This window comes from Chrysemys picta, chromosome 4 (genome assembly GCF_011386835.1).
Source record: "Chrysemys picta bellii isolate R12L10 chromosome 4, ASM1138683v2, whole genome shotgun sequence".
Taxonomy (NCBI): domain Eukaryota; kingdom Metazoa; phylum Chordata; order Testudines; family Emydidae; genus Chrysemys; species Chrysemys picta.
The window spans coordinates 125852082-125868750 of record NC_088794.1 but is presented as its reverse complement, the minus strand read 5'-3'; the positions used below and the strand labels follow the sequence as shown (position 1 = coordinate 125868750).

General features: G+C 44.0%; 1 protein-coding gene across 5 annotated transcripts in view; it reads right to left on the bottom strand.

Annotated features, from left to right (window-relative positions):
* Window positions 1-16669, bottom strand: part of RIN3 (Ras and Rab interactor 3) — a 110985-nt gene that overhangs the window by 59304 nt on the left and 35012 nt on the right. For 3 of the 5 annotated variants that reach the window (XM_005285434.5, XM_065595642.1, XM_042858632.2), the window contains exons 2-3: window positions 12332-12521; window positions 7817-7931 (exon numbers count right to left, since the gene is read on the bottom strand). In XM_005285434.5, the coding sequence (XP_005285491.2) occupies window positions 7817-7931; window positions 12332-12521 (305 nt within the window). Of the gene's footprint in view, window positions 1-1601; window positions 1650-5156; window positions 5299-7816; window positions 7932-12331; window positions 12522-16669 lie in introns of those variants that run through there. The other 2 variants (XM_065595641.1, XM_005285436.5) reach the window with 2 other exon arrangements.

Sequence of the window (16669 nt, the reverse complement as noted above, 5' to 3'; positions counted from 1 at the left end):
GTCTCATACTCTAAAATCCCCCTCAGCACTGGTTTATTTGCCAGCTTAATTCTCTAATGGTTTTATCAAAAATGATCTGTTCTTCCTTATTCTGTAGGTGAGGTGAGTTACTTCTCTTATTCACCCCTTGCTCTGCGCATTTGGAAAGGACTCACATCCTCTCTTTTGTCAAGAGGAAGGGGAAAACACAATTGTTATATGGTACACATTAAAAATTCACATGTATTTGCAGAACTACAGAAAGAAACTAAGCTTGAATCAGACATTTTATGAAACTGGATTTTAGGAATGAAAATATTGAATAATTCACATAATTTCTCAGTATTAAGCAGGAAACGTAACATATATGGTGCTCGAGGAGTGCTCTATAAAAGACATCTCCCTCTCTCACTTTATAATCATAAAGAAGATTTATAGATGTTAATAGATAAAGGGCCATAGATGGCATTCAAGAATATGCTATGAAACTCTAATTCTACACAAGACTGAGGAGTGGGAAGATCCTGGGAGTGTTGTTGGTACACAATTATCCAAGTATCACTTTCCTTTATTTCATTATGACTGTAGATCCAAAGAGCAGCTAGGAGTCACCATGATTAACTCAAGGGTTTGTGATGTGCAGTGGGGGGCGGCTAAACGAGGCCTCAATTTAGGACACTCAGAGGAACTAGAAAGGTACTTTTCAAAGTCAAAGGATGGAAACCCCCTGTGATGCTGGCAGACCACATGCCAGTTCTTGCCAAGGCAGTAGGTGTCAGCTTAGCACTGACAAATTCATAGCTGGAAACTAGACCAGCTCACCTGGACATTCATATTGTTCAAGATAGGTGTTAGAAGAATGCGTTTAATGTTTAGACTCTATGGAAAGCTTGTAAATTGCTACATTCATTCATTTCACTTGTAATGTCTGTATCCCATGCTATTTTGTGGAATATCACAATACAAAGACTAGGTTAATGGCCCTCTCACACCCATGAAGATGCTACTTGCAAAAAAGTCCATCCATCAGCTTGAATGCTGGAACAAGGGACTAAAACAGGGGCACAAGAAAATGTTCCTCTCTTTTTGCTGTTTGGATGCTCACAGGGCTGGAGCTAAGAAACTGAAGACGAGATCCCCAGGGTCAACCTGGTTTAGCCCTAAAAGACATTCAGAATTGACAGACTACTACAATGCTGTCATCTTTTAAAAGTGTATATATTGTCTGCTTTAACCTGTAAATAATTCTCTCATTTCCTTTTCCTAGTTAATAAATCCTTAGTTAGCTCACTATAGGATTGGCTACAAGCATTGTCTTTGGTATGAGATCTGAAATACAAATTGATGTGGGGTAAGTGACTGGTGTCTTGGGACTGTCAGTAACCTGAATCTTTTGTGATCTTTGGTTTATGGCAACCAACTAGCACTAAGTCCAGCTTGCCTGGGTGCCAAGACAGACTGGAATGGCCAAGAGGACTGTTTGTGACTCTATGGTAAGACTGTTACAGTGCTTCAGGAGTTCACACTTGTTACTGGGTTGGTGAAATCTAATCACAGAACACACCACCAGTTTGGGATGTCTGCCCTGCTTATTGGCAGTCTGCCCTGAGGCTGGCACTCACAGTTGTGATCCACTCCAGACAGCATGACACCCCCGTCCAGGTTTCAGCTTGTATGGCAGTTCCTTGTAGAGCAGCTCTAACTATAGATCTGGCAGATTGGGCCAGGATTCAGTTGGTATATTATAATAATAAGAGTACTCTGCACTTTGCATCTTCAATGCACATTCCCAAGCAAGGCAATTTCTTTTGTCTGTGGTCATTCAGCACTGACGTCAGCAAATGTCCCAACCCTAATGCTTACATTGCTTACAGAGTTCCAAGGAAAAAAGAAATGCACTTTAGAAAAGTAAAAGAGAATATGAATTATCACAATACTAATCACAAACCCCAGCAACTGTATTTAATCCACTTAAAGTCTTCTGACAACATGAGATTCTTTGCTAAAATAAATATCTTTCAAAGAATAAAACCTCCAAGAAGGAGATACTTTTGTCCAAAAAGACATAAATCAGAGCAGATGTATTAGGTTTTTCCAATTCTCCTGTCTTCTCATGTAGCATCGTACAAAGGATACAATCCTTTAGCTTGTATTAATAAGAATTAATTTGTATTCCTCTAGATTCAACAAGGTGGGCAACTTACCCTAAATGAAGAAGAAGCCAAAAGCATGACCCTTAGAGCTTGCTCTAGTCTGTTGCTGTCAAACTTGCTAAGTATGAAGAACTGACAAGGTATCTAGGACACATGACTGACAGAATTCAGGGCTAAAAATAATGTGAAGAACCATGATAGGAATCTGACTTCTGCATGACTAAGTGGTGCCATTTCTCATACTCCAGATTGGGAACTAAGTTTCAATTCTACCGCTTCATGAATTGTGCCACTTCTATAAGTATGGTGTACATTTATTTAATTTTTTGCTGTAAATGACAGGAAGCTTATTTCTGTTTGGGCCCCAGACTATACATGTGTTATACATGAATTATAAACTGGGAGGTGGTAATTTGGAGAAACGCTACCCTAAATCCTTCATTTTCTTACCATTCCTGGGGCCAGATCCTCAGCTGGAATAAATCAATATAACCAATGGAGTGACAGTGAATTAAGCCAGCTAAGAATGGGGCCCATAGTTCTATTGATAGTGCACTAAGATAGCAAATTAAAATAATAGCTAAGGCATTATATAGTGATTTTTAATAAGAGTATTTCATTTTACCTTTATTCACAGGAACCAGAGATTTTATAGTGCAGAGTACAAGCTGAACAAGTGCAGCGTCTGGATCTGATGTTGTGATAAGGCCAGTGTTCAAGAATGGAACTTGCTAACAGCGCCAAAGAATAACTGGTAGTATCAAAAAACAATAGCGCGCCAAGAAAAATCTAAATGATATGTTAACTTACAATAAAGAACAGATCTTTTCTCTTCAGATCCTGCAGTTATTCCTTAAAGTTCTCATATTATTTTCTTTATGAATAATGCATAGATGTTGTTATAGATATTTTAATAATTCTTAAATTGTTCAAGGTGATTTCACACACTCTGTGCCATGATATACCATTATGCACACACATATTCAAGACTGGATGCCTTTGGGGAAGAGAAACATTATCAAAACCAAGTTACTGGGTTCAATACAGGACTAACAATGAAATTCTCTGGCCTGTGATATAAAGGAAATCAGACTGGATGATCTAAAGGTCCCTTCTAGCCTTAAATTCTATGATTCCATTAATCGAGGAATATTCCCTTGCCCTTGCTGTTTGATAATTCAGACAGTCAAACAAATATATGATACAAAAATAAACCCAGTAGCTGTGAGGGAAAAGAAACAGATTGTGATGCTGGTTATAGAAATTAATATCAAGCATTTCAGGATGAATCCAAGAGTAAAATGTAATCCCCATTTTGGCTGGCTATGTAGCAGGGCTGGGTATACTGTTTTAACCCCTCTGCCAATGGCCTCAGCAGCAGCAAGGGCCACGTATTTATTTTACAGACCTCCCCACCCCCACGGCCGGATTAACTTTTTGTGGGCCCGGCGCCAAACATATTTGTGGGCTCCCTGGGGAATGAAGGGGCCAGGGGCAAGAGCACAGCGGGCAGGGTGGATTTGATTTAAATCACTAGTTAGGAAGACTCGATTTAATCATGGATTTCTACATAAAAGTGCATTCTTGTTGGTTGTTATAACCTTAATACATATTCTTCACAACTCAGAGATAGATGTAGGTTTCATTTTTAGAAGGTACACACTCTACATTTTTAAACAGTGATTTATTTTGAAAACTTTTCAGGTTAGTTTTACAGTTATATCAGAAAATGAATGATTGTTTGGTTATTTCATTTACCAAAGATAATTGAAGCAGATATTTATGAAGTCATTGGGAGGTGAACTATCTCCAATTCAACAGGTTAATCATTAATATTTGGAGGATTTTCTCGCCAGGCTGTATTAGGAGGAGAGCATCACCGGACAGACATTTAAATTGTTTTATTTTACTAAAACAACATTGTTAAGTATTCTGGATTTTTTTCTTCACAGCAAACATAATATTTTAACAAAAATGCTTATGTCCCTCGCTTCTCACATTTATCTCCAGACTTCTTCTCCTTGTCCAGATCTATTCCGTCCCCAACAATCTTCTAGTCATTGAACTTTTTGAAACTTTTCACTTTTCGAGCAAGGTAAGGGATTGACTCTGTGTACACAAATTTGCAGAGGGACAACAGAGTTGAGGTCTGTTATTTCTCACCTCTATATATTATTTATTTATTTAAAACAGTTTTGCTGTTAACAAGCATGTTACCTCTGGAGACACAAATCCACAGTTTGAGAACTGCAAAACTAAGCATCTCTGATGGTATCTTCTAGACTGAGCACTGAGTCCCATTGGGTAGATAGAAAGATGAACCTAAATAATCTATACAGAAGCCTGTGGAAATCCATAAGATTGGGTCCCTAATCCATGACCTATTGGAACTCATTTACAAAACTTTTCTTAAACATTACATGAATATATTTTCTCATACTATAGAATTAGAATGTATAATCCCTATTCCATGATGAGATATAATGTATCTTAATTAAAACTATCTTTATCTTTAGTAAATCCAATTTAAATTAAAAAAAAATCAGATTTTTTATTTTTTTTTAAAAAGTCATTGATTTTTATCTATCCTGACAGAGGGGCATTGTGTGGGGGAAGGATTGGTCCCCAGCTGGAGCGAGGCAGGGGCCGGGGCAAGATAAGCACAGTGAGGCATGGTGGGGAGGATTAGTCCCTGCTGACAGGAGCAAGGCAGGGGCCGGGGGCAAAAGCACAGCAGGGCGGGAGCTAGGGTTGGTCCCTGGAGCAAGGGAGGGGCTGGGGGTAAACTGCAAGTGTAGCAGGGCTGGGGAGGGGGTAAACATAAAACAGGTACCTACCTCCTCCCTGGTTTTAGCCCATTCTCTTCGTCTCTCTCTGCACTGAGCTGAGGGTGGGGGTGCAAGGTCTGGGAGGGAATTAGGGTGTAGGAACAGGCTGGGGATTGGAGTGCAGGGTCTGGCCAGATGCTAGGGTTAGGGAGGGGGCTCAGGGTTGGGGCAGGAGATTGGGGTGTGGAGTGCTTACCTGGGGCAGCTCCCATTTGGTGTGAGGGGTGCAGGTGGGAATGTGGGGGGGTGCAGGAGCTCCCGTTTGGTGCTCAGGATGGGGGTGGCGATGTGTGGGGGGATGCAGGAGTCAGGGCAGAGGGCTGGGGTAGTGGGTGTGCTCCCAACCTCCTGCCCTGAGCGGCTCACAGCAGGGGAGGGGAGGGGCTATGCCCTGATTCCACCCTCTTCCCCAAGGCCTCACCCCCGCCTCTTCTCCGCCTCCTCCCCCTCCCTCACGTGGGCGAACAGCTGTTTGGTGGCAGGGGAAGCACTGGGAGGGGGAGGGGGAGGGGCAGGAGTGCAGCACACTCCAGGGAAGAGGCAGGGGAGCGGGGAACTTGGCTGCCAGCGGAGCCTGCCCTGCTGCAGCAGGAGCTGGCCGGACCAAGCTTCGGCCCACTGCCCCCGCAGGAGAGAGCGGTGGGCGGAGAAGCGCAGGCCGGGCCGGGCCCTTTTGGGGTGTGGGCCCGGCGCCAGGGTAAATCCGGTACTGCCCACCCCTCCCGTAACCTGGGAACCTATAACCACTCTGGGCACATTTGCTAGGCAAATTTGTACTCATGACACAAGCATAGAGGTTTAAACAAACAAACTGTATGGGGGGGGAGGGAAAAGCCAGGTTGAATGGTGACAAATATTTACAATTTACTACCACCATTTACCTCAGGGGGCATAAGTCACAGTCCCAGGCACTTGGACCCTGACTGGTCGATGCAGTTTGTTCTATCTCCCAGCCTCCCACTCTCAGTTCATAGGTCCCCAACTTCCTCACTCACAGTTTGTGGTTCCAAGAGTCCAGGAAAATCAGGCTCCCTGTTTTGTAGATCGCTCTGGGGCTCTGCCACCTGTCCTGCTATATTGATTTCAGCAGCTAGGACTGCGGGAGCCTTGCCAGAGTCCACTAGGCTGACATAGACTATTGCTCTGAATTCCTCTGCATGTAACTGCTCTCATGCTGCTGCTCGGTCTGCTGCTCTCCTGTTAGAAGCTGTGGCCTGTGGTGAGTCCAACTGCTGCTTTGCTCTGCCTGAGGCTCAGGTGATTAAAACTGCTGCTGGTCTCTCACTTCTGCTTGCCATTGGCTAGAAAACTGGAACTTCTGGTGAGCTCGGCTTACATTCGGCCACAACATCTCTTAGCTCAGATTTTTAAATACAAGGGGATCAAGGGTCCTAAAAACTTATCCAAGTTCCTACCACCCAAACAGAGAATCCCAGCAATACACCATTTCTCTCTCCTTGCCCTCGGGCTCTGTCCAGGGCCTCTTACCCCACCTTGACAAACATCAGTTTTCATCAGGGTGACCCCATGCCCAGTCATTGTCCAGGCTTTGCCTGGTGAGTTCCCAACAGGATAATCTCAAAAATATTGTCCCCTTGAACAAAACTTTGTCAAATTATACCCCACTATCCCCAAACTACCCATAGTTAATATGTAAATGAGGTACTGCCTCGCTGAGTCAGCTCCCCTTGCTCTCCAGTAGATGCCATCTAGAGCTCACTCACTTAGTTTACCTCCCTTCTCATGTAGGCTTGAGGCCACAGGACTTACACTGTGGAACCGAATGTGTGAATGTTCATCATTTTAATAAAAAAAAATATGAACTTTCTTTCATGGACCCTTCTTCTGTGAATAGCTTATCAAAGAAATTATTTGCAAACATCTTTTGGAAAGCAAAAATGTCTTGCAATACAGGTGTGAATTTCTGTGCTTAATTTGTAAAGAGGGATGTGCCAGGGCACACAAAATGGCATCCTTCACACAGTGTGACCTTGCATGCACCATACCTGTGAGGTCACACTGCATGGAGGATGCCATTTTGTTCTACAAATTGGCATCCTCTGCATAGCGTGACCTTGCACACACTGTACATGCAAGATCATGCCTTGCACCACCGACAGAAGAGGTGCCCGGACTGCGGCCCAGCATGAAAAGAGGTGCCGGGGCTGAGCCAAGGCACAAATTAAGCTCTGGTGACTTTTTGCTCACACAAAAGTCTGCACCGGACATGTGCCTTTTGGAGTCTCTTTGGTTTCCCCTTTCTTGCTTATAAAAAGTTCAGTCATCCAATCAGGGAACAGAAACAACACTATGCTCTTTTGGGGACCAATCATATACTGTGAATACTGAAGAGCTGAAGACACAGTCAAAACAAACAATTCAGGAACAACCAATAGGTCAAAATATTTGTACAAAGTGTTTGAATAAGAAATGAATAAAGAATAAATTAGCAAAAATCAAAGTCCGTTGGCAGCTAATTCAAGAGCAGAAATAAAAACTAAATTAATCGAAGAGATTGATTCTCCATTGCCTTGCACATTCTATCACTACTCACACCCGTGTAAATGTTTCCATTCTCATTTGCCTGAATAAAATGCTACCCTTCTAACGTGGTAGCATTTTACACCACCCTGTGCACAGGTACAAATGATGACACAAGGTACAGATCAGTGGAGAATTGGGCCAATTGGTCACAATGAATCTGAACAAATTTTCCTGGAGGAGTCAAGATCTACCATTCCTCCAACTGTGGCAGGATCTTCTTCATTGCAAGCACATTTGTGTACATACTTTGCAGTCAAAAGAAGAGCCCATCTGATGGTCAGAGCAAGAGATAAAAGGCTTGAGAAAACTTACATGATTTTTCTTCTTTAATGTTGTACTCCTGCACATCAGAAGCCACATTCTGGGCTGGGAAGTGGACCAAGAGCACCATGTTGTTCATGTTACCATCTCTCCTAACTAGGAATATCTAAAGCAGAGGAAAAGAATTAGGAGCTTGTAAACTTAATGTTAGGCATCTGAGAATGAGACTCTTTCCAGTAACCAGATAAAGGTCTTTTTTTCAATTCACATCTAACACATTTCATTCTAGTTTCACTCCAGTATGTCACACCTTTCATGAAAAAGATAACTACTACTAAGGGGATATTTTCTCTGGGTGAAATTCAGCCCTGCAGTAAGGACTAGCAGAATCCCAATGCACCACTGATATCCCACTTAACCTGAAGGTAAAGCTGCACAACTTCACACAATTTGCCAAGTGACAACCCCTGATGCAACTGCCCTAAGTGATGGTGAATTTGCCCCAGTACATCCTCACTCAAGTTTCTAGCACGAGTATAGAATAGGGACCACCTAGACCTTTATAGCAAAAAGGATTAAAATAGCCATAAGTTGATCTTATAGCAAATGACTAACTTTTGGTCCGGAGTGGCTCAAAGCAGTGGGTGTGTTGGACTAGCACAGGAGCAAGTTTAATCAAGAAGAGAAAGGGCTTTCTGGCTGAGTCAGTCCCTTCTCTGTGCATTGTAAGCACCGTGTGCTTTCCTCAGTGTGTTTCTAATCAGACTTCAATGTCAAATACGTATCTAGCTTGTAGCTTGAAATCCTAGGGGCAAAGACTCTTTGTCGTCACCTCTTCCTAAAAGCAGCTTTAGGTAAGAGAGAGTCAAGGTATTTATAAAAGTGATTTCAAAGATTTAGCTAATTCTAGAACCACGGTATTAACATTATAGAGGAGAAGTGTGATTCTGAAAAATGATTAAATAATTGCAGTGCACTGGAACTACACCAGGAAACCTTTGATTTCGCGGGAAGAGGAACCGAGAGGAGCTTGTCTAGAAGCCAAGTGGCAATGTGGTGTGCTGCCAAAGGGGGAACTGAGTGTAGGTCCTGAGCACGGTGGGCTAGGAGCATTGCTAATGCACAAACCCTCAGGTCCTAGGGTTAGGAGCATCTCACGTCACATTCAAACAATCACTCTGACCACAGCTTGAAGCAGTTTTGCTAAGATGGGGAGTGAGCAGGAGCGCCGCCAGCTTTTCCGCCGCCCCGAAATGCCGCCCCCCCCCCACAGAGGCGGCGGAAGGTCCAGCCGCAGAAATACCGCCGCGATCGCTGCCCCCCAAATCGCAGCGCCCTAGGCGACTGCCTAGGTCGCCTAATGGGTTGCGCCGGCCCTGGGAATGAGTGTCCTCGGCCGTATTGTGTGTGGCTCTCCGTTCAGCTCAATACAACAGAGAGCCTGGTAAGGTCTTCTGCTCTCTGATGTGAAATTCAGTCCTTCAGCACTTCATATTTACACTGGTTCAGACTCACTGAAAGGGCAGCCCGACCCCATGCCATGGTGGTGAGCAGGATATAAGTGGCTAGCTAGGCAGACAGGCAGGTGTCAGAGACAGTTGTGAGCATCCAGCACCTTCCCATGTACGGGGGTGGTGGGAGGTAAATCATTTAATCTCTTCCTGCTTCAGCTCCCCAAGCTGATAACTCTAACCTACTTCACTGGGCTGTTGTGAGAATTAATGTATGTTTGACCCCCGAGATCACTGAGTTATCGATTAACACTTGATCAATTTTGGTTCAAATTCAGATTAACAAGGTGAGAAGTGAAATCTGGAAACTGGTCTGTTCTCTTTTCTAATCAGGAAGGCTTGTTGCCATGGTTCCAAAGGTTAAATTTGGGCCATGTCTGTTGAAACGGGTACTTAGCTGCATAGGCTTCCTAAGCTTGCAGTTAACTTGTTCCCAATTTGCAGGGTGGGAGCCTATTATGTAAATAAGTCTTTCCAGATTGTACCTCTGGGGTGTTGGAGAGCTGCTCCATCCTAAAATGAGCTCCAGGAGCAGGCAGAACATGTGCCACCCCAGTTCTCTGACATTAAACAGTGTATGTCCACTGCACCCCCTTCTGCAGGATACAGCATCAGCACGTGCTCCGCTCTGCTGCTGGCCAGCTGTTCTCCCCTGGGAGGCACACCTCTGTGCAGGTTCCTCTCCTGGCTACCTATTGCAGAGGGGGAGGGATCATGCCTGTGGAAAAGGTGGGGTGGGGGAGCAGAAGCAGAATTTGCCCCTGAATGTCCTTCAGAAATACTGCCCATCCCCGGATGTCTTGGAGAGCTTTAAAGATGTTAAAGTTGTGGCAGCTGGATGCCATTGCGAGAACCAGCAAATGGCAGAGGAGACGTTGGTTTCTAACTTGGCACAAGCTGGATTTCGTCCCTGAATGCTGATTCAGAGAATGAAAAAGCGACATCCACTGCCACCCTCCCAACGAGAGCATGTGAATTGCCTGGCACTCTGCAGTCCGCACAGCCTATTCCCACCTTTCCTTCAGCTAAGGGTGGTCTTTTCATTTCCACAGGAACTGGTGTAAACGCTCACTATGGCTTCTATTGCTAGCAAGAGACTAAAGAAGGAAAAGGGGAGGCAAGCTCTTAGCCAGACTGCCATTTTCTAATGCTCTGTCCAGAGAGGCTACATGAGCCTGAGGGAGAACTCACCAGCTAGTGCGCTGCAGCGCTAACCCCACTCCACCCAACAGCATCAGGATTTCCAGACCTTTTCTTCAGGGTTCAATGTTATCTCTCTAAATTAAAACCATGAAACACAGGTTCATCATACAGAGCAGGTCCTTTCCTCAGGGCCAGGGACTCCTGCAGGTCTTACTCTTCAGGCTCCCTGCCTGGGAGCTAAGAAGAGTCTCTCTACTCCCTTCTGCCAAAGTTTTCCTCCAGTCGATTGGCTCCCAGACTTGCTAGCCTGCTTCCTGCAACTCAAGCTGCCCTTTATATGTATCTCAGCAGACCTGGGTCTGAGTCATCTAGTTTCTACCATGTGTCCCTGGGACTTACTCCCTTCATCTGGGGAGATGGGCTGAGCCTTGCACAGGCTTTAGTCTAACCCAGATACAGCCTTTACTGTAAAAACCTCCCTTATCACAAACACCAGGCCCACATTTTTTGATCAGGCCTCCACATGCATGAGAATTTAATTTAAAAAAACCCTCAACAACTCAGCAACATTTCAAGGCTCATAACACGATCAGACCGAACAGACTCTTTCTCCAATAAGCCCAATTCTGCTATGCTTACTTATACTGAGTAGTCACACTGAGCTCAGTGACACTATTCAGATGGCAATATACAACTAAATATGAGTACAGGCAGCAGGCCCAGGCTCACTCTGTGTCATCTGTGCTCACCTAACCCCTTCCTGGGATTTGGCTTTATTGGTAAGCCAAAGAACAATGAAACCATAACACTCAGCCTAAAATGTCTCCTTCAGCTTGGCTGTGCTTCAGGTTTCCCTGCAGCAGCATCTCTACCCCAAATCCTAGCCTCATTCCAGTTTTCATTTAGTTATTTTAGTCTCTTTGGTTTGCACAGGATCGTTACCTTCCCTTAGAACACCAGCCAGTGAATGAAGAGAAGTGGGAGCAGGCCACTTTTCAGTAGAGGGAAAAATTGGGCTTATCCACCCTACTTCCTCCTAATCACCTCCCAATTCTTTATGACATATAAAGAATTCCTGAGCACTTTCCCCCCACAGACTAAGCAATACAAAAAGCATTTTATATCTTGCTTTGTTTACATTAGAAATTCCATTCTTGTCTACTTTGGGTCATCTATGGATGACCGGAGAGGTACTATAATGACATCACAGTACCAAGGATGTGAAATCTGAGCAACTGTATCAAAACTTTTAAGAACACTACATGTTTTGTTTGTTATTTTTGTCAACCCTTCTCTATCTCAAACACCTGACATGCGCTTGGGAGAAAAGATTTATTTCTTAAAGCTCCAAACCCCATATCTTGTCAATGAAGGGCTGAAAGAGCTGCCACTAGTTCTCATGTCCTCCTACAAGGAAGAAAAGGCTTGATTTTGCTGGTTTTCCTAAGGTATAAAAATCAACAAGCAAAATTGACACCCAAAGAAGCAAACGAGGGGCATGAACACACGTTTGTTGTTGTTCACCTTTAAGATTTCACTTTTTAAGGAAGCTACAAGTCAGAGATATTGGAAAAATACTGCATCAGACTACAGAGTGTGTATGGAGATATCTGAAAGCACAACAAGCAGGGCTATGAAACAAATAGGAAAACTGTTCCCAGACACCAACTGCTAAGTAAATCAAAGGTATAAGCCTTCTCTTTCACACACACCACCACTCTAGAGAGAATGGAAATGTCTATCCCACGAACATAAGACTAGCCAACAACCATGGGCAAAGGAAACAAAGACCAAAAACTGCTAAATGCTTTCACATGAAAAAAACAAAACACATCACAGCTATCCATCTCCCCTGAGGAGCAGGAAATATGGTTGTCTGAACTGAAATTGTTTTGGACAAATGTAGACTTACCCCTGCTGTTTCTTTGCTGAGTATCTCTCCAGCCCTGTCCTGATTCATGCTCAGCTGAAGCCAGACTGGGCACGTTTTGATGAGTTTATCAAGGACACAGATGCCAGGCGCTGGAAGGCAGTTTTGCAGAGGGATGGACTGAGATGGCCGTGTCTCATCATTGTCTTCTTCACCAGGATCTGTGACAGGACTGAGACAACACAAGTTTAAGCAGAAGTGAAGAGCAACAGTTTGTTGTGAAGAAGTGTAAATACACACACACACACACAACACTACATGACTGGCATCAGACTAGAGATTATTATTATTTAACAGTTCTATTGTGTGCCTACAAGTCAACTAAGTCAGATCCCTATTGGCACAAACATACAGGAAACGACAGTTCCTGCCCGAAATAAGATTAGCTTGAGCTATAAATTCACCTCTGGGGTTCCAGCCACATTAGACATTGGTGGGTATTCTGCTCTGGGGGCTGGTGGTATTTGGACTTACCCTGCTCCCATCCTCCCAGTGCTGGCACCTAAAGAACAAGGTGGAGGCACATAGTCAGCGGCTGGGGAGAAGCTAGCACTGCCCCATGCTGTACCTCTGTGGATCCAAGATTTCAGTCTCCAGGGGTTCACCAGCTGAAGGATCTGAGTGACGCCCTTGACTTTAAAACGAGGTATTTGTCCTCTACACTGGAAGAATAGGAGCCCCAAGGCTATCAAATCACCTTTAAGGAATGCCAAATACACTTCACTATACTGTATTTTTAAAGAGAGCAAGGGACCCCGACAGCTCATGCCACCAGAATGCCTCAGGGTCAGCCTGCATCTGTATCCTTCTCAGGATTTCTGGCATCATACAGTAGCTTTAATGATTAGCACCCAACCCAAGCCCAGCTAAAGGAGTACATCACCTGTAAGACATAGTGAGTTAGAAAGGTCTGATTTTAGCCCGAAAGCCTTGTTTCTGTACCTTAGGTCCTCTCAGATACTTGACCTAAGCAAAAATTGAGACCTGTAACTCTGAGATTTCTCCCCTTCTGTAATTACATTTCTCTGCCGATGCTAGGAGCAGGTGGGACAGTATTTGCAAAGTTTGACATTTGAAATCCCACTCCTGCACATGCTGGTGACAGGGTTCAGTGAGCACACACCACAGCCACAGTATAGCCTGGGTGGAGGTGTGTGGGGTGGGGATGCTCCCCACCTTTGGTTAACACCATGGCAACAAACAGCCTGAGAGAAGGGGGTGGTGTGCTTAAGAGCGCAGGCCCTTCGAGGAGCTGGCCTCAGTGCTTTTTGTGCAGTTTAATTTACGTCAGAGTAAGGGTGCGCGCTTATTTACAAAGTTTCCTCACCAAGAGTGAACTGAAAAAGAGGTCAATCCTAAAAAGCTTACTCATCAAGCTAGAGTGGGTCAGCTCAGATCACCAGAGACTGCAAGACTGGACCCAAAGAGCACCAGCGGAACGCCTCTCTCACATGCTACTAAACCAGAGAGCTGAAGTGAGTGGCTGCAATGTGTATGTGTGAGCACTAGAGGGAGCTCAGGGACTAGAAAGACAAGGGGCCTGATTCTTCCCTCTTTTGTGTGACAGCTACAATCTTAAACAACATTGCGGATGTAACTGGGAAACTCCGGAGCTTTAAAAATAAATAAATACCCCCCCACACACACACACACCTATGAGTAGCTACAGCTTGAGCAGAAGAGACTCACACTCCACGAATCAGCCACCGGGGGGGGGGGGGGGGGGGCGGAGGGGGGTTATGCACACTGAGCAGTGAACTCCACTTGCACCTTGTGTGGTCATTTATACCTGGGTAAAGGCAATGTAACGTATTACCCAATGAGAATTCTTCACTCAAGTACACCAATAGTGTCATCTCAGACCTAGTTTGCACTGGTGTAAAGACTACACAAGGTACACGGCAGGGAAGAGCCAGGCCCAAGATGTTTGCAGTGCTTACATTGATATCAGAAGCCACTGGAAAGGGAACATTTGTCAAGTGAGAAAGTAAAGACAGAAACTGTGTCAGTCCTCGCCACCCTTCAGGTGGCAGCTGTTAGTTTTATAATAGTGACCTCCACTGTGTGCACCTTTGTTGAGACTGCTGAGAAGTGGGGGAATGCGGTGTGAGGGGCAGTACTGGGGAGAGGGTGCAATCGCTACTTCTCATTAGCTTTCGTTATTTCTGGCTGCTTATTTTTAGCCCGATAGAAACCGTGAGAATAGTGAAGTGGATGCATTGTTAAGAACGAGGCTCTGATCCTAAATAGGGGTCTGGAAGGAGGAGGAAGAGAGAAAGGTTACTCCTATTTGCTATTATCTTACTGCAGTCAGATTACCACCCTGAAGCAAAGGTTGATTCTGGCCCCTGGCCCCAATCCAGCAAAGAATTTACACACATGCTCAACTTCCAAGTAAATGGGACTACCCATGTGCTTAAAGTTAAACACATGCTTAAGTGCTTTGCTGGATCAAAGTCTGTATTCATAAGCAGTGTTGCCTAAAGGATAGAGTCCTGGACTGGGCCTCAAAGACGTGGCTTCAAATCCTCGCTCTGTCACTGGCCTGCTGATGATTTTGGGTAAGTCACCGCACCTCTGTGGCTCAGTTTCCCTATCTATAATGATACTAACCTCCTTTGTAAATCACTTTGAGACCTACTGGTGAAAAGCACTAGGTTTTATCATCATTCCCACCACTGGCCCCTCTGTATTTGTTTATTTTTAAAAGATCACTTTGTTTTTATCAAAAAATAAAAATAAAAATCACATGGTTCTGGGAAATTTCTATTTCTTTTAGTATGAATTTCATCCTTTTGATTTGAGAGCTGAAATTAACCTGGCTCTATTTTTCTCTTGGTTTGGTATTACTTAAGAAAAAGGGAAAATACAGCTCTTAGTATCTAGGGCACATCGTAAAGTAGGTCACATTTCAGACCTGAACTAGTTGAATGTCTCCTGTTAAAGGCACTAAGTCAATGCAGCACACTTGGCCCCCGAATTCAGGTTTTGTCAAAGCAACCTTTTACAAAGCCTAAACATTGCTACATTGTGGTAGTGCAGGAGAACCCGATATTGATCAGTCCATTTTCATTATCCAAGCACAGAGAAACACAAGACAAACAGCACAGATAGGGATAAGTGAAAGACTTACACATTTTCAATTTTAATATAAAATTATTTGTCACACAGGTGAGGAAATTCTTTTTAAAACTACAGCAGATGATGCTTAATCAGACAGTGTCCTTTAAGCAGAAGTACAAAGGAAAAAAAATGAATTAAAAAGCTGTGGCAAATTAATACAATTAATCTTATATTTCCTCCCCTCCTTTTTTTTCTCTGCAATAACTAGTATCAAAATATCCCCATGTTAATTTAGTCATGAAGATACCAGCCAAGGAAACACATGGGAGATGATGATAATTAGTGGAAGAAAGGAAGTCAGAAGCAGCAAAATATGTGGATTAAAAATCAGACAAACAAGCCTGGAATCCTGAACCCTGCTAATAAAAAGTGAAAACTGATGTGAAAAGAGGGCAATGTTCATTGTTATCTGTGTTGTGGAAGGGCCAGATTTTCAAAGATATTCAGGGGCCTAAAGATTCAGATTGGCACCTACTGGGATTTTCAAAAGTGTCCACCTCCTTAGGTACCTAAATCCCTTTGAAAATCTAGCCCATTGCTCTCCAAGGCCTCATTCTGGCCTTGTAAAAACAGATGGATAGGCACAATGCCCCAGTCCTTTAATATGTAGCATGCAGGCAGTCTGCTGCTATGCCTGTGCGTGTCCCACTGACTTCAGTGGAGCTCCTTGCAGCTGTGTTAGCCCACCCGTCTGCTACATACTGCAGGATCAGGGCCTGATTTAATGGTCAGTGGCATATTTATAAAGGTGAGGGTAAGTGTGAAGCAGCATATTGCAGGGACTGGTGTTTTTCGATGTAGTGTTCACGACTAGTGATCCAGCATAGCACACATCATGTTAATGACATCCAGAGAAGTTACTAAACTGGGAAGAAATGCAAATACCAGCAGGGCCAGAAGACAAAGACAAAGCAGCCTGGAGTCGGAGATTAGAAACCCAGGCAGAATTCATTGTGGAAGAATGCAAGTTTAACACATGGAAACTGAAAGCAGTTCAATGAGAGAGGAGAATGTGGAAAACAGGACTGCTGGGAGAAATCTGATGGCAAGAGTGAACTGCAAATTAGACATGAGCTTGCAATGCAATAGGACACCAGAAAAGATAAATGCGATTTGTAGCTGCATATGCGCAGAGTCATCACATTGTGGGATAGGAATTGGGCAGGTCTCTCTCTGTACAGTTCCAATACAATTCAA